The sequence below is a fragment of the Rhea pennata genome, chromosome 1 (genome assembly GCF_028389875.1).
Source record: "Rhea pennata isolate bPtePen1 chromosome 1, bPtePen1.pri, whole genome shotgun sequence".
Classification (NCBI taxonomy): Eukaryota; Metazoa; Chordata; class Aves; order Rheiformes; family Rheidae; genus Rhea; species Rhea pennata.
This window is the reverse complement of record NC_084663.1, coordinates 4,578,355-4,596,185: the sequence shown is the minus strand read 5'-3', so window position 1 is coordinate 4,596,185 and position 17,831 is coordinate 4,578,355. Positions and strand designations below refer to the sequence as shown.

The 17,831-nt window shown below is 43.2% G+C and overlaps 1 protein-coding gene across 2 annotated transcripts in view; it reads left to right on the top strand.

Moving 5' to 3' along the window:
- PRKCQ (protein kinase C theta) overlaps positions 1–17,831 on the top strand; it is a 47,973-nt gene that overhangs the window by 14,537 nt on the left and 15,605 nt on the right. For both annotated transcript variants that reach the window (XM_062594995.1, XM_062594906.1), the window contains exons 10-13: positions 721–899; positions 3,459–3,632; positions 13,661–13,752; positions 16,187–16,249. In XM_062594995.1, coding sequence (XP_062450979.1) covers positions 721–899; positions 3,459–3,632; positions 13,661–13,752; positions 16,187–16,249 — 508 coding nt within the window. The remainder of the gene's footprint in view (positions 1–720; positions 900–3,458; positions 3,633–13,660; positions 13,753–16,186; positions 16,250–17,831) is intronic.

The window sequence follows — 17,831 nt, the reverse complement described above, 5'->3', positions numbered from 1 at the left end:
CAGATTCATAATTTCAAAGATTCGTTCCTATTTTCTTCTCCCCTCTTTTACTCTCCAGTTGTATTTATATGCAGCGTCATGAGTGTCCCTGAAGGTAACAGCTGCTGATGCACTTGAGTACATTAATAGCATGCCCAGCTGCCCTGTAACATAGTCTGCATGTCTGAACACACAGACAATTTGAAAGAGAGAAGTCTTTCAAAGACATAAATAGCATCCAGTCCCTTTGAAAATCATGAGCAGAGCCCTACATTAGTGCTACAAGAGTGGAGGTTCAGGAAGGTGAGTGAGGACTGAAGTATAGAAGATTTATATTTACTGTCCCATCTGTTTCACACCGTACATTTGCCAAGGCTCTTGAAGCAGTCATAGAAACCATGGGACCACATCATAATGACAACCAACAAGAAGGACTGAAGAACATAGGTGGTCAGATATGAGGGGTTTGATTATGTTTTGCCGCCATGAAACAACATGACAGATGACAGAGTTTGTAAAGCAGGAATAATGCCACTGAAGAAGGTAGAGTGGCACTGGAATAACATTTCCTCTGGAGAGAAGGCAGTGTGGGAGCAAATCCAGTCTACCCACTAGATGTGGCCACCACATTTCCACTCATGTGAAAAGACATTTTTGAATTTTAAGCAAAACACTTGTCAGCATTGTGGGGATTTTCTCGTTTCCAGAGGTTTATTTTCAACATTTTGATGTGTGTTACAGAACCACAGGGCATCTCCTGGGAGACTCCAGTGGAGGGCACAACGAAGGGAGAATCTCTCATAGAGCCAGACTCGAGAGGAGAATGGCCCCAGGACCAGCAAGGGCGGCAAGTGCTGCTAAAATTAACCATTGAAGATTTTGTCCTGCACAAGATGCTGGGGAAGGGAAGTTTTGGCAAGGTAAGCATCAGAGGGCTGGGACACAGCTGCATAAGTCCGTATGCATCACTAGTTACAGGACAGAAACACCTCATTTATGAGTTATTGACTTGCTAAAAGTCAGTTTGCTGATATTGACTCACCAGAAATTTAATGCTGCTCTTCTCTTTTCGACCTCAATCCAAACACGGACTGAACGGTACTAAATAGCATGAGGTCTGAAGGTCACTTGAGAAGAGTTACCCTAGGCCCTCAGAGAACCCTTTTTATTGCAGGGCTCAGTCTTGAACTCAGTCTCGTCCTTTCATAAGACGAAGCTCCTCCTTGTCTTTGCCCTGTTAGCTGCTGTGTCATAAGCATCCATGACAGGAGAGGAAAGCAGCTAAATGTGCTGCTTCCTCTTTTGTGCAGGTAGATGTGGCCTGGACAGCTGCTGGAAGCTGGTGGGAAAGATCTCTGTTCTGTCTACCCCCATGCAGATACACCAGCCAGCATCACTGAGCAAGCTCCAGGGAGGCAGAAGTGTTAGTTAAAAAGGCTAGCGCAGATCAACTGCCCTCTCTCCAGAGCAGCAGGACCCAGCTGGGAGCACTGGGCTGCTCTTTCACAGCTCTGATTTGTGCTAGCACATAAAGTTAATTTTACAACAGCCAAGAATCTGTGCTTTTGAAACAAGAACCACCTGTTTTCACTGGATTCATTAATCCTGTTGAATGGTTGGCTGTTCCTTCTTGTTGCAGATGTCCCCTGGAAGGGGACTGTTATTTAGTGCCGACGCATAGTTGCATGAAGCGATTTCAGAGGAAATCACTATGCTGTTTTTATAGCCAAGAAAGAGAATGTGTTCATTATGTATTTGTTGCCTTCACTTTCCACACTTGGAAACATTTGATATGCCTACACTTTACATGGGAAGCAGAGCTCAAATGCCTGAGCTGAGCTAACCCAGAATACTCCAAACTTCACAGCCTGCACTAAACTAGACTCAAGAACATGCATGTGGTACAATCATAGAAACATATGATTTGGAAGGGACCTTTGGAGGTCCTCTAGTCCAACTTTCTATTCAAAACAAGTCCAGTTAGGTCAGGTTGCTCAGAGGCTTGTCTAGTCAAGTCTTGAACACCTCCAAGGATGAAGATTCTGTACCTTGCTTCAGGCCATGCTAACATGGACTCTCCAAGCTCACACGCCACTGCACTTATCTGCAATGCACCATGTAGATGTGAAGAGGATGGTTCTAGTTCATGACCTTCTGCAGAATAGCTCACCCACAAGTTTCCTGCGTAGGTTTCCCTCCTGGTGCTCTCATTTGCTTGGAGTCAGATTCACTTCCCCATAAAGAGGTGGCAAGGCGTTTAGATCTCCACGCCTGAGGGATCTCCTCAGCTCTGCATGAACCAGGGAAACTCAGAGTGAGACCTGTGAGGAAGCCCTCTCTGTGTGAAATGTAGCCTTACCTACCTGTGCCTTGTTTCAAGGGCATAGAGCAAGTCACATCTGTGTCACATTCCCCCATTGCACCAGGAGAGCAGCACTCATGCAGATATGGGCTTACCAAAGGGTCTCTGTAGCATCAGCAGTGTTAGCATTTCTGGCCATTCGCTGTAGAGCCAGAGGGAGGCTTTAGGTTCAATCTGGTGCTACGGAGTGAAATATAGCAACAGCCAAAAGGGTAAACAAAGCTTCTGTCAGAGTCACAACATGTCTGAACTTACTCAGTAAGTAGTATCTGGTAACGAACTCCAAAGTCCTCTTTGATGAGTCTTAACTATTTATTCAGTCTATGCAAATCAGTGTCAACAGGCTGTTAAACTGGCACTGCTTTTCAGCACAGAAAAAGCTCTGCTTTAAGGCCTCAAGCAAATACTGTGCTGCTTTGTGTCTTAGTTTGCCTGCCTGTAAAAATAGATAGAAGTAGTCCTAGCTCCTCTGAGATGTGGTTTATTAGTGCTTGAAACGTGTTTTGCTCTTCTCAGAGAAGATGTCTTGCAGAAGCACAGGAGATCCAGGCTGTCTGTTCAGGCCTCTCGTTAACTGCAAGGGAGAAGAGTAAGCACATCTGATGTATGTCAGTCTGATTACTGGTGGACATCAGTTTACACCTGCTGAGGATCTGCTGCAGGGTATTTGCATTTTGCATGGTGTTGACAAAGCAATATTCTATGATTTGTTATCTAAAGTCAGAAAACAGGAAATGTTTCTTATGAGTATTTGCATTAAAATGGTTTCTGTTGTCAGAAGTGTCTGGCTCTGACATGTTCTGTCCATACGGGCATGTGACACCTACTGTCATAATCACCAAGCCCTTCTCATATCTTCCTGGTTTTAGCTTCATAACATCATTCTGGGTATTGGGAACAAACTCAAAGGCTACAAAGACTTAAAGGCAGAATCAGGTCTTAAACCTCAGCTTTTCCAAGATCTAGCCTAGTCAATTCCCCAGAGCTGTTCTCCAGGCAAAATTTTCTGCTCAGTGATGTGTTTCATCCCATCTTACTCTGCTCCCATCCTCCCATGGCTGCATACCCAGCCTGAGAGAAGAGCATTGGTCTTTCTGAGAGGTCGCTTCCATCCTAGGTGTTCCTCGCTGAGCTGAAGAACACGGACCAATACTTTGCCGTGAAAGCCCTGAAGAAGGATGTGGTGCTGATGGATGATGATGTTGAATGTACGATGGTGGAGAAAAGAGTCCTCTCCTTAGCTTGGGAGCACCCGTTCCTGACTCACGTCTTCTGTACGTTCCAGACCAAGGTAAGACAAGGCACTATCTGCTCCATGTGTGGCCAATATGCTGAGATTGTACTTAAGTCTGCTAAATCTGAAGGAATTGTTTTGAGGTAAAGTGATGCTAAGGGAAGGGTTATTCAAGTGGCCTCAGAAATTTCATCTTCCCTCCCCACATTTGTTCGGAGGGACAGGTTGACAAGAATGGTGTCCAGGACTGAATAATGCCGCTATGCAGAGAGCCACTGTTAAAATCAAAGGCTTGATGCCCCGGACAGAGGATGTGCAAAGGCCGCCTCCACAGCCAGGATGCAGATCTGCCCTACACCAGTGTCATGCAAACCTCTTGAGCCAGGAAGCGATATTATACTGTAGCAACTCTCCTGGATCATAGCGAGTTCAAGAAACTTTGGCCAGTGCCCTGATACGAAGAGTAAACATGCTTCAATTCCCTCAGGGAATCTTCTTTGCCCCCAGTTTAGCTGTTGAGTTGCATCAAACTTGTCCTAATTCAGGCAGCGAGGGCTGTAGTTCAGAGGGCAAGTACAAAGCGTCTTTACCCAAAATGTCTCTTAAACACCATTTCAATTTTGGTTTGGAGTCATAAGCAATGTGTAAATCTGTCTGGCCCTCATGGCGATAAATCATGGACTGATTCATTTTTTAAATACTTTTCTACAGCCACGGCCAATCTTCTTAACCCCAGAACAAATGCAGACGCATTTAAAAAAGGGGGGGGGGGTAGAGGAACTTGGAGAGATTGTCTTGTCTGTTCCTGTGGTCCAGCTGGCCCAAACCACTCCTGAGAAATGTTTGCTATCCCAGAGCTTGAATTTATATCAACATCGTTCTCACTAGACTACTTGTTTGGGGTTTCACAGAGGAGGCTTCCCGTCCCTGCTCAGTTCCAGGATTTAATGACACAAAACACTGCTTAGCATGAGGTTAGCACCTGCTCAGCAAGTGGGTTTGTGTCTTCTGCAGGGTCGTGAGAAACAAATATAGCCTCTGCTGTTTCTCCTAGTAGTCTGTGAGACAGGGCACCTGTTTAAAGACAGGGGATTTAATTTATGGCTGGGAATTGCTGTAGGCAGTGTGACACTGAGCCCAGGCGTTAGTGTTTAACTCCTTTGGGACTGTCAGTGACAGCACATGGGAAAGGATCCTTGCCCAGAGGAAAGGAATTAATTCCTTTTTTTTTCTTTTTGTGCTAGATTTTAAGGTAAAATGTAAATGACCTGACTTCAAAAGCAAAGAATCAAGACTTTATTTAAAAAGACAATATGTTTGTAGCAGTCACAGCTCTGTGAGGTGGCTTGTACTCCAGGGAGAGCTGATTGTGTTGAGTGTAACTCCAGATGCCCAAGCAGAAGTTGGCTGGTGCCAGCAGCTGGTGCACAACCCTTGCATGCAGGAACATGCTGTGGTCCAGGCTGGTCCAACCTTGATCTGGAAGCTGGAGGTCGAGTTTGGGATTTTGCCAGGCAGCATATATGCAGCAGTGGCAGTCTACAGCTCTGGTTTCAGGCTGTGCATGCATACAAATGTCCGCTTCCCTCCTGAGACCGCAGCAGAAAAGGTGACAGACGAAATGAAGTCATGTTGTGAGCCAGATGCGATTTACTGACTGTTTTGGGGAGACTGTGCTCCCAGCTGTGGCTGAGGCAAGGAAACCCTGCAGGCTGGAACAGGAGTGAGTATCTGAAAAATTCACGGATGCCAGACTAAAACATCTAAGGGATCTTTTCCTACTTTGTCTTCTGGGCAATGTCAAGATATTGTCCTCTTGTTATACAGAAAAAAATCTCCATCCATTTCAGCTCAGTTGGTTAGAGCATGATGCTGCGAATGCCAAGGTCACGGGTTCAATCCCCGTATGGGCTATGCTGAGGCTTGGACTAGATGATCTCCAGAGGTCCCTTCCAACCTTACTGATTCTGTGATTTTATGATTCCTCCCAAGTCAGTGTTGTCACATTAAAGTTATTTGGTCCCTCAGTTTTGCCCTCAAGTTCACAAATACAGAATCTGAAGTGTGTCTATCCAGGCCAAAGATGCTCTGGCTTGTGATTGATTTCTAGCTTACGATTTTCTCCTCTCACCCTTGCAAGGCAGGCAGTGATCACTCAATCCATGAAAGTTGTGCAGAGCAGGAGAGCATGGGCAGTCTTTCACTGCTCAGTAGAGCATGATTCAATCGTAATATCTTTGGAATAATCATTCTAGAAACCAGTCCCTCTCTGTGCTTTAATATTGTAAAAGTAGGTGGGTTGGTGGGGCTTTTTCTGTTTTGGGGATTTTTTTGTTGTTGTTTTTACTGGACAAGTAAGTACTTTCAAACAGAAATATATGCCAATGCCTTTCTGGTACCCCCGATGCTTTGGCTTGCAAAGTTTCTGAGCTGCCTCAGGGATGGAGTACCTCTGTAAAGGACAGCAGAAACAGGAATATTCTTACACTGAAACAAGAACCTAAGCAGTTCCCCATGTCTCCAGAGAGAAAAGTCACATAATGTGCTGACAGTGCTGTAAGCTGTGGGTTGAATTTCTCCCTGGCCTCAACCCAGATAATCAACAAATGCTCGAATGTATAAGGCTTGACAGCCCTCAGACAGGTTTTCGTAGACGCCTGGCACCTAATGCTCCCTTTTATTCCTGCGGAGGCTGAGTGATTGGTACTTTTGAAACTCAGAACACTTGTCATGTTTTGCTAGATTAGAATAAATTCAAATGTATGAGTTTTCTTTTGCAAATCTGGTTTTGAAGCTGTTTTATTTTGCTGCAGTGATCTTTGCATCTAGATACTCAGCTGACACAATTATATGGTGTGAGTTTTAAAAACAACCACAAAACCCAATTCTGTTTTATTAGATATAAAGGGTCACTGTAATGTTAAAAAAAAAATGAAAAACGTGTTTATAATTCTGTGAAATCCCAACATTAGTGTTGCCCGGAGTGATTAGTTTTTGAGTGCTTATATTTTATTTTTCTTTTTGTATTTCACTGATTTTCTGTGATAAAAGTAGGCTTTTCCTTTCTGAAAGTCACTTTTGATTCTAACTGTTTGCTTACTTCATTGACCAGGTTCTTATTCACACCCTTTACCTAAATGCAAATTAAGTCCTTAGGCTTTTTAGTTTTTAGCACAAAATAACACAGAAGACTGTCTTAACCTGGAACAAAAGTAATCTTTACTGTAATTTAAAAGCAAGTATTATAGAAACATTTTGTTTCTGCTATACTAGCGTATTATATCTTTTCAAAGTGCTGGTGGTGAGCCATTTTCCTATGCTCTGTTGTTTTAATGTGCTTTGTATTGACTTTAAAATCTCTTACATTGGCAGAAGGGAGAAAAGAATTGTAAATTGGACCGTGATCTTAATTTAAAAATTCTTACACCCTAATCCTCTGAAGTGTTTTCCGTAAGTATTTTCAGGGGAATTTCTCATCAAAATATCTCCTCAGGGGGAAATTGCAATTCCTGCAAAATTTGCCAGGAGCTATTTCAGTTTTCTCATATCTCCGTCTTGCCATTAGAGGAACAGAGCTGAATTATTTCACCTGAATCGCTGCGTGTCAGTTTAGCCTGTGCGTGTTGCACGCCCGTTTGGTGTTCAGCTCTCTGCAGCTGTGCTGAAGGTCCTCCAGGGAGCCCTGGCTGAGGCTGGCGTGCTCTCTCCAAGCCTTTTAACCACACCATGACCGTGGAAATGCAGATTCATTGCAGGAGAAGTCCTCCTGTAAGGAGGTGGAATTACAAGCCTTGACCTGTAACTGCATTAAACCACTGAAACACAGTGAAATCTTGAACTGGCAGCGAAACATGTGCTGTTTACAAGCTGAGGTGTCCTGTGAGGCCAACCCAAATATCCTGCTAGCCGGTGTCCTATCTTTTGTGTTCACTAAGCAGGGATGCTAAATGAGAGAGTACAGGGCAATGCAGAGCGTTTTTATCCTTTGCACAAACTGTCCTAGACCTTGTCATTCAACAGCACAGGAGGTGATAAGGCCTTGAAGCTTCCAGGTTTCTAGATCTTCATCCTCCTGGTCTATTGTTGGAGGCAAGTCATCTTGGAAACCTCTGATTCAGGACTTGTGGGCCAAGTTTGAGCTGATATGAAAGGAAAGCTGGGGAGAAATGGGAAGCTTTAGGGCATTGAGAGGCTTGACTTCCTCTTGGCAACCAGCAGGCAGGAAGACTGGCAAGGTCTCATTCGGTGCTGGCCCGTATTTCAACACAGTTCAGCAGAAGCAGAGGCATCTCAGCAGAGCTTTGAGATTTCAACAAGGTTCTGCCAGAGAACTTGTGAGCAGCTGTGGTTATAACATGAAAAATATAAAGCCTTTAAAAGGCACTTGTGGAGTGGTGTCAGCCCATATGGTGTGAGCACGTGGAGTGTCCTGGCAAGGAAAAGAAGGGGCCAGCTCAAAACAGGGGTTTTTAAAGTGACAGACAATTGCCTTCGAGGACTTATTAAAATACACGTATTTGCATTACCTACCGATTGCCCAGCTCTGAGGAAAATCAGCCCAAAATTTATTCAACTTAGAGTGGGATTTCTAAAAGGCTGCAGGGTAGCTGCCTAGATATTTGTCTCCCCCAAAAGATCGGCTTTTTGAGGTAAAAACGTTACTTTTTTTACCTTATTTTTCCAGTGATAATTTGATTAGGCTTCATGAATTTGACTACTTTTTATTTAGTTTTAGGTTTGAGGATTTTTTGGTTTGTTTTTTTTTTCCATCCCATAATTTTCAGAGCTTTTTTATCCAGCCTTAGGAAAATTAGTCTCTTACCAAGATTCCCCTCAATACTAACAGGGGAACCCACTTTATCTTGCAGAACAGGGATGATAGTAGTTCAGCCTGCAAGGCCCAACTTTACCACTGCAAGTGATATGTTCTGCCAGCTCTGAGCTGCAAGAAGAGGTCCTAGGGGACCAAAATTCAAGTGAGAGTGATTGTCAGCCATGTCAGCACTTTGGTATATATACGTATATTATGCATGTATACTTATATATATATGTATATACACGCACAGATATATGTGTGTATATATATATATGCACCTACATACAGATATATATTTATTCATATGCTTTACACAAAGTAGATGGGCCCACAAAGCTAAGCATCCCAAATTGGTGGTTAAATATGCAGTCAAAGATGCTGAAAGTGTGAAGGTTAGAATGAAAAAGAGATCGCAAGATCAGGGACTGGACTGCGTTGGCTGGCAGCTGTAAGAAATGCTGCCATCTCCAGCAGATAGGTTGATATTACACAAGGGGAAAAAAAAGGTTTTTTAGAGCGAAGAAAAAAATTCAATCTTTTGTTGCTTTAATCGGTAAGAAATTGGCTTTGCTAGTCCCCAGATGATGCAAATAGCATTGTCAATACCTCCTATGGTCACCTGCTAGGAGGTGTGCAGCAGCTACTGCGTTAGCTGTCCCTCGTGGGGGCAGATGCAGTGCAGCATGTGTGCATTACTTCCCTTCCCAGTGGATGGGATTGCGACAGTGCATTGCGACATTCACTGGTGGTGTGGAGAAGGGCTGGGAGGCTGTTAGTTACCATCTGTCCTGATGTCAGGATGAACATCCAGACTGTTGAATTGTTAGCATGCTCCTTGGCGTGATTTTAGCCTGTGATAGCACACGGTCTACTGCTCAGGCAGAGTTCAACGGTAGCATGGGCTGGAGACTATTACCAATAGGCAGTTTGGACACACCTATTAAATCCCAGACCCTTAGCCTTCAGGTGCATGCAGAGCCCTCTTTCTTGCAGTGTAGCATCACAGCCTCTTCTGTTCTCCACATCTCCCTGCATCGTGCCCAGATGGGAGCCCAGGTCACACCACGAGGGAAGTCCCAGGGCAGTAAAAAGACCATCGTGCTGCATTGCAGCCACACGAGAGCTGAGTTTAGCCGTGGGAAAGTGAGAGACGGGAATCAACAATGGGAACTGCATAATGTCAAACCTTTCTTTTAGCAAGGACCAACCTAATTCAACGGAATTGCAGTGGAGTTCAGTCGCTTTGTCTGGACTGAGGAGCCTCCTCCACATGGAGCCATTTGCTAGGATAACTGCTCTAATCAGAGTAATGCTACACAGTCCTGCGGCATTAATTGTTCCAATATTCATGTCTCAGAAGCCCTGGGAAGGAGAATTTTGCTCTCTGGTAAATGATGTTAAATTGTGTATTTGTATGTAGGTAAATGCTTTCAAATGCATAGAAAACAAAACCTTAAAATTTCCACAGAAAAGTACTCTGGAGGGCTTCCAGCTGGTCTGAGGATTTTAAGAGCCTGTTTTAGGATGTACCTTCAAAAGACCAATTTAAATGCTTCTTGCTTTATACTAATTGTTTATAAAGTCAAAAGCATCCCTGATGGTGACTATTCATTCTCACAGCAGTCACATGCAGAACAGAAGCAAGTTGGTTTAACTCTTTCCCTGCCATGTCCTAGAGAGGCAGAGAGAGCACATGGCTCAGCAGAGAGGATATTGGCTCAGCAGAGAGGATATTTGCTCAGCATGGGCACTGAGCCAGTCAGGGCACCGTGTTATTTTGCATGCTGGATGCACTCCTGCGTGTGCCTTTGTGTTGTGCAGCACCATTCTGTCTGCTGTAGGAACAGCACTTAGTCCTCCCACAACAGGGTTAGTCCTGTTCCCTCTGCTGCAATGAGGATGGCATCCAATACTGATGTTCCTGAGGCAGTGTCATCTGTCCTGGGGCAGTTCCCAAGGCAGAGTGTAGTAATTGCCTTTCCAGTTCTCCTTGAACTCTGTAGAGTTCATAAAGGATGGCCCCAAACTCTATCTTAAGACCAGGCATGCTTATCTTCTGTCATATGAGTCTGGAACTATGACCAGAAGTTTGGCTTGGATGCTTGCTACCCAAGGAGACTCTCATGGCAAAGAGTCTACAAGCTGACCATGGTTGGTTTGCAAGATGAATGTGTAAGAGGAAGGTGGGAGGCTCTTCGAAAGCCTCTTTCAAAGCTGTATAGATGCCATCACTGAGGCGTTCGTGTTGTTTTGCTTAGTAACTCTGACTTGTGGCCAACACAGAATTAAGAGCATGCTATCGTTATTATGCTGTATCTGCATGTGGTGCCATTCCTACCACCACTTCTTGATTAAAATACATACTCTACCCACTCCTGTCTGCTCTAGAAGCTGACAGACTTCAGAGCCTTGCAGCATCAGACACTTAAAAAGAAGACATCAGATAAATTTCCCAGGACAAGAGGAAGCGTAGGTCAGAGCCTGTCTGAGAACACGTCCTCCGTGCCATTCTAACCCTTTAACCTCTAGCATGCTGTTGAATTTTCAGTAGTTTCAAGCATAGGTTTTACTGCTTCCCTTTTGAAGATATTCTATAGTGCCATAGATATTGGGCTCAGGAAGTTGTCTCCAATAATTGGTTGCAGTTTCCACTGCTTGATTACATCTTGCTACTCGTAATCACCTGCTTAGGGCTGACTTTGGGCAAATTATCTCCTTGGACAATGCCAGACAATTGACATTTATAAAAAGCAAGGGGAACTTCCAATTTCAGAGCAAAAAACTCAGTGATGCTGTCTTTCTTTTCAAAGGCATTTATGTAGCACTCAGTAGCACCTGGTAGACCAAGAACTTCAGTAGAAATCATGCCTGAGTCAGGCTTGTGGTCTTCAGCTTCATACCTTTAGATAGTTCAGAGACTAAGCTCATATATATATATATATATATATATATATATATATATATGTATGTATATGTATGATTTCTTTGGATGCAGAAGTGTCTGAGAGGTTTCAACTATTTCTTTCCCAAGGTGGCAGAAAGATGCTCTCAGAGCTTTCAATTCAATTATATAGCTGCATTAGGTTGTTACTCAAATCCATGAACAAGCAGAGTATGATTGCATCTTCTGCTGAATAAACTGGGACTTCAGTTTATGCTTAGAGATGAGTGGTAAGGTGTAGCCAAATTCTGTGGAATTCCTGGGGAATCCAGGAGTTTTCTCCTTCCCAGCCTACTAAATCTGAATCTGCTGCATTTGGAGACCCAGGAGGTTTCTCCTGTTCCAGTCCGATAGATGCAGCCACCGCTGTTCCCACTTACAGGTCCTGCCAGCAGCAAGGCCAAGGATGTATCCCAAAGATGTAGATGCTCACACACGACTGGTGATTAGGCAGAGGCTGGCTCAGACATGCATACTGACTGCCAATCTGCTTACATGTGACCAGCCTCTTTTGCACTGTCCTCTCCATTTTCCCATGCTCGTTCACCTCCTATTCACCTTGACCCCTCCCTTTCTCCACCCTTTTCTCTTCCCAGTTAAACAACCCATTGGCCCTATTTTGCTATGTCTGAATACAATTTTGGTACTTCTGATACCACTACCTAAATCATCTTGGCCTTGCATGGTATTTACTGGTATGGTTACCAGGTGCCGTTGTCTTATATCATTGCACTGCCTATAAGGTTCCCAATTTTCCCCTCAGCTGTCCGTGAAGCTTATCCGTCCGTCACATAACTCCACCTTAGCCATCTGAGAAACTCAGCTGTTCCTCAAAACATTGTCTGTAACTTTTGCCGTTGTATCACACTGTTACTTGCCATGTTCAGCAGTATCTCATGTGTCCGGTAGTTTCTCATGGTCTGTTGTTAGCTAAACTGTGTCATCTCACAGTGTGTTTTAACAAGCGTCTGCTTAAGTGCTTTCCTAAACTGGATCCTGAGCTCACATTTCTTCCAAGATTTGTGCAAGTGTATGCTAAAATGCCCAAGTGCCTTCTTACTTGCTTAAACTGATTCATGTGCATAGATCTCTACAGACGCGAGACAGTCAAACTGAAAAAACACCCATTTGGTTTATTGGTAAAATTTGTATTCTTTCCCTGGGATGCAGGATCTGGCTTTGTGCTTGTCAGATGACAGATGTGGTTTCCAGCCAAACTTTAGTTTAGTAAGAGTACTGTAATTAAAAGGATCTGGCTAAAGAAATTGCACAAATTAGAGCAGGCAGCTGTTATTTGAAAAAAAATAAACACTTTTTTTTTTAATAGCCCACTCTTGGACTACTGCCAGAGATGTGTGCATTAGATCTTCTGGATAAAATCTTCCTTAGAGTGTTAAAACTATGAGGGAAAATAAGTCTTTCCTAGAAAAAAATGTGATGAGAAATAGCTAACAAAGGGAAGATATTCATAAACTTTAGGATACTCTGAAGATCTTCAGCTTTAGTGTGGGTCTGACTGGTGAAGTTAGGGCTGGCAAAGCAGCAAGGGGATCAACGTGAAGTGCAGCAAGGATTGGAATGGGAACTTTGGTGATCTGTTCTCCTTATTGAGTGCAGAGAGATCCCTCCACCCCTTTTTGTGTACCAGGAGAAGAGTTTTCCATGGCTTTGGTAGAACAACTAATGGTTACATGCAGCTGAGAACAAGGACTGTATCTTTTTTTCAGTCTTCTCTTACATAAGTGCTGAATGGACATCCAGAAACATGAGTAGTTCATGAATCTTCTCCCTAGCAAGTTCAATTCTGCTTCATTTAATAGAGCAGCTCCTAGGCTTCAAATCAAGCACATTCTAAAACAGTTTACTGCATCCTGCTAAGTGGCAACTCAAAAGGTCAGACCCAGAGATGTCCATAAAGACATTCAGGAAAGTAGGTACCACCTGGCTGAGATCCATCCACTGGATGTGACCCAGGAGAACTGGGATTTTCTTCCACTTCTTCCGCTTGGGAAGCTTGTTGATCTGTGTTTCTGCTGCAAAGGCACTGTAGAATCCCCTTCCAGTGCATCTTGAGCTCTGCTGGTAAAAAGCAATGGCACCAGCACCTGGATTCATAGCATTTACTAATGCTCATTACATAAATCAAAGCAGTATGTGGAAATATGAGGTTAGAGAACAAAGAACAAAAATAGAAATCAGGGGAAAAAACTGCTTTCTTTCCAAACCTCTAGTCGTAATCTTTTCCTTCCTCTTCCTGACTGATTTACTTTTTCTTTGCAATTTTTTTCTCTTCCTTCCCCACCTCTAATTGTCATCTTCGTTTTTCAGGAAAACCTCTTTTTTGTGATGGAATACCTCAATGGAGGAGACCTCATGTTCCATATCCAGAGTTGTCATAAGTTTGACCTTCCCAGAGCAACGTAAGATATTATTATTGCCTTTTTGCTTGTAAGTCATATGCATGATAGAAGCAATGGGGGCAGCCGAGGACACCAGACCTCTTAGTATTATTATTCCCTTTTGCCACTGTCCTGTGGGGGTAGCCTTGGGTGAATCACTTCATTTCTTTGTTCCTTGCCCCATCTGTGGGGGGCACAGAGCATGTGAGCGGGAACCCAAAGTGGGGATAATGGTTGTGCCTTACACTGGATGTGGATGTGAAAGCAGAACCACTCTCTAGGCCAGAAGCCTCCAAACAGATTAAAACAGGAGCACAGGAGGTCATCATCCCAGCCAAAGCATGGGCTTGAAGCAAGCCACTTCCTCTCTCTGTCCTCTTTCCCCTCCCAGAGATGGCTTTTTAGAGTACATCCACACAGCTGATTTCAGGCAGATGTGACCTTGCCTTGCGTTCTGGGTCAACCAGAGAAGCTATATCTGTCTGGAAGTTTTACAGATGCTACTCCACCCTCAACAGCCTTACATCTGTCTGCGGTCTCATCCTTTAGCCTACAGACTACAGCTTCCCTTCCAGCTTGTGGCTCCCTAATTTTGCTCTAGGTACAGAATAGCCCCCTGAAGATTTTTTCAGAGCCAAGAGACCAGTTGGTAGAAGTTGTTCCTTGGGCAGTCCCCTTTGCTGGATCAATCCCCTTTCTGGGACTGCACTGTCTGCTGGCAGAAGTGTAGCCTGTCAAAGAGAAGCTCCAGAGGGGCTGTCTCCAGTGACTGTAAAGAGCCTTGGGAATGACTGATTAGGTGACCCATGGATGAGGTTGAAGCAACCTGTAGATGTCTGCTGTGAATTACGTTTAGGTAATTCACCTAGGGTTGCTCCGTGGTTGTACTGGTTGAGTTTTCACTAGATCCAGAAGCGCAGGTCTCAGAAATGACATCATGCACCCATCCTCCACCTCGGCTTTATTACCATAAAAGGAATCCCACAGGTGCATTCTCAGCCTTCTCTGGAACCACACGTCTTTTACTTTACAACTCTGGATAGCCCCCAGCCAAGCTGCAGGCCCTGTTCAAACCGAGGTTCCCAGTCCAGTGACCAGCAAAGCTATTGTTTGTTGGAAATAATGGAAGGCACACATTTTTTCCCCTTTGAGCTTTGAGGAAAAAAATAAAAAGAGATAAAACCTATCAGAAGTACAAAAAGTAAATTGAAATTAAAAAATTAATACACCAACAGAGAATTAAAAATTTATTTAGCTGTGATTAAAATAAATAGAGGAATTAGAATAAATTAAAGGTTTTTTTAAAAAATCCTTCTGTGAGTAAAAGGTATTTTGAAAGTCAATATTTAAACCAGTATAGGAGTTAATTTTTATTTAATAATTAAAACTAAACCCCTTCATTTAAATCAGTGTTTAATGTGAAGATTATTTTTTAAGCATTTGCATGTTTAGGATTAAGCCCCCTGGCCAGTGCTTTGAAGACTAGGGGAGCAGACTTTACAGTGCTAGGGGGGGGATATGATCCTGTGGTTACCTTCACTTCTGGACAGAGAGCTTTCATCATTTCATGATGCTTCAGCCATATACCAGTTTTCTGCAGCAGAACACGTTTTTATCCCTTGCGATAAAAGAAATGTGTTGAAAACACAGATCTAAAGCTCAAAAGGATTCCACAGAAAGACCACCAAACGTCTAGCAGCTCATTCACGTCTTGGGTAAAATTGCAAAAGCAAGTTATAAATAGGGGAACTGAAGAGAGCTGTCTTACAAGCCAAGGAGGTCCCCAACCCCAACTGCCCTCTTTTGCGTCCATGGCCAGGACTACTCAATGGTTCATGCAGTACCTGCTGCATGTGACAAATCACAGCTGTTCTTTTGATGTTTGAGGCATTAACTGCAATTTGCAGTCTGGTGCATTGCTGTAAATCGTTAGTTTACACTAAATACATAAGTAAGTGAGAGGCACAGACACCATAATTCTGCCTTCCATGGACAACATCTTCTAAAGTAGACAGTTAAGAGGTGGAGTGTTTTGCCTCAGAGCTGCTCTGGGGACATCTTTGGACACTTACAGTTATATCCTCAGAGACAGTTACATATCTAAAAACACAGCTAGTCACATAGTACAGTTTTTCAAAGCTCTGAAGATGAGTAGCTTCTGAGTCCCAATCATTTCCCAGGGTGGTTTCAGTGGAAGTTAGGTTGCTAAGTGTGTTGCGTGCTTCCAAAAGTCTCACATCATCCATCAGTTACCTGATGGATCAGTAAAATCCAGCTACTACAAGCCTTCTAGAGACTTGATGAGATTTTGGCTCCTGAATCAATGGCCAGATTTGGCAAATGTTGTCCCAGCTCCTTCATCTCCTCAGGAATGCTGTTAATTTCTGTATTTTGGAGCCTGGTTGTGAAGGCATGTTGTGAAGCATCTGTTCTAACTTGTGCTTTCTGCATTCAGGTTTTATGCTGCTGAAATCATATGTGGACTGCAGTTCCTCCATTCCAAAGGGATAATATACAGGTAGTTTTACTCTTCAGTGTCTAATATGCCAAACCTTTTCTGATTTCCCTGAAAGTATTGATTGTACTTGACAGATTGCTTCTTGGGTGTACTTATTGGTATTGTGGTTCTGGGCAGATTTCGTTTTTATAATGTCTAGCTGTTTTATTTTGAAGAGCTAGTATGGAAAAAAAAAAGCAGTTTTGAGCCCTTCTTAAGAATTCAGTCCTCTTTCTGTTGACATTAAAGCAGTCTCTCTAATACTGGGGCATTTACACCGAGTCATTCGTATAACAGTCAGCACAGGCACCCAATTTAAGCTTTCCATGCGTGAAGGTATATAAGGTCAAGGTAGACGTGACAAATTCAGTATGTCTGCTGTGCTAGATACTCTGCAACAGTGGTGACAAACTCAGTTCAAGTAACAGTAGCAGGAAAGCACAGCAATATATATTAATTTGGGGGTTACTTACAGGTCTTCTGTGTGCAGATCTGTGAGGAGGGTTCAAATTCTGGTTAACCCTTGGGATGGGATTCATTTCATCTAACATCAGGAATCTGAGCTAGTCACACCAAGCTCTCTCTGTAGTAAGCAGAGAAATGGGCTTTTTTTTAGGCAACAGTTCATCAAACCTGCTTTAGGATGAGTCAACTTGTGTCTGAGAAGTGCCTGTTTCTACCAGTGCTAAAGAGAGTCAACGGGGCCTTGGTCAGACGCTGTAGGCAGCTACGCTCGAACAGAGGATTCCTCTCCTGAAGTTCCTGGCATGAACGTAGCCCAGAAAGCCTCAGTCTCTCAAACCCTGCAGAGGAAAAATCCCCTATTGTAAAATTGCGCATTCAAAACTTCCACTTGACTTCCCTAGGAGATTCAACGCTATGCATGGGTGCTTTAATCTAATGCGCAAGGATTGTGATTCATAACCTATGTAAAAGGACAGAGACAAGATGGGAGTGGAGGGGGCTGCAGATATCAGGCTGCAGTCTGCTTTCCCGTGCATGAAAGTAGTAACTGAGTTTCTGGGGAACTCTAGTCCAACTCATCTTCTTGGGAAAGTTAGTTACTACATTACAACCTACTGTAAAATCAGGAAGCAAATAGATTGTCACAAGCAAATGAAAAAGCTCACTAAAGCAACAGTGTTTGCTGAAACCAAAATCAGGTTATTTCAATGTTTATCACGTCGGATGAACATTAGAACAAATACTGGGAGTGAATTGCTTGTTTACAATCTACTCTCCCATTAAAACTCAAGCTTTGATTCATATGAACTCTCCTTATTAGTCATTATTAGTGCTCATGTGGGAACAGTTTATAGTCTTTATTGACCAATGATGGTGATTGCATAAACATGAGATCAATATCAATAGCTTTAAGCTAAGATGATCTCTGAGGTCTCAGGGAGTCTCTGGCTCTAATCATCATTCTGGATGACTGAAGGGAAACATTTTTGGAAGTGCCCAGATCACTTAACCATGTCTGTTATTTTTACTCAGAGTTCTTAGGAAAGTTGTTTAAAATATCTATAAGATATTTTGAATTCTTGACAGGACTGTTAACATTACTTTTTGGTTATAACTGACATTTTTATTTGAAACATCA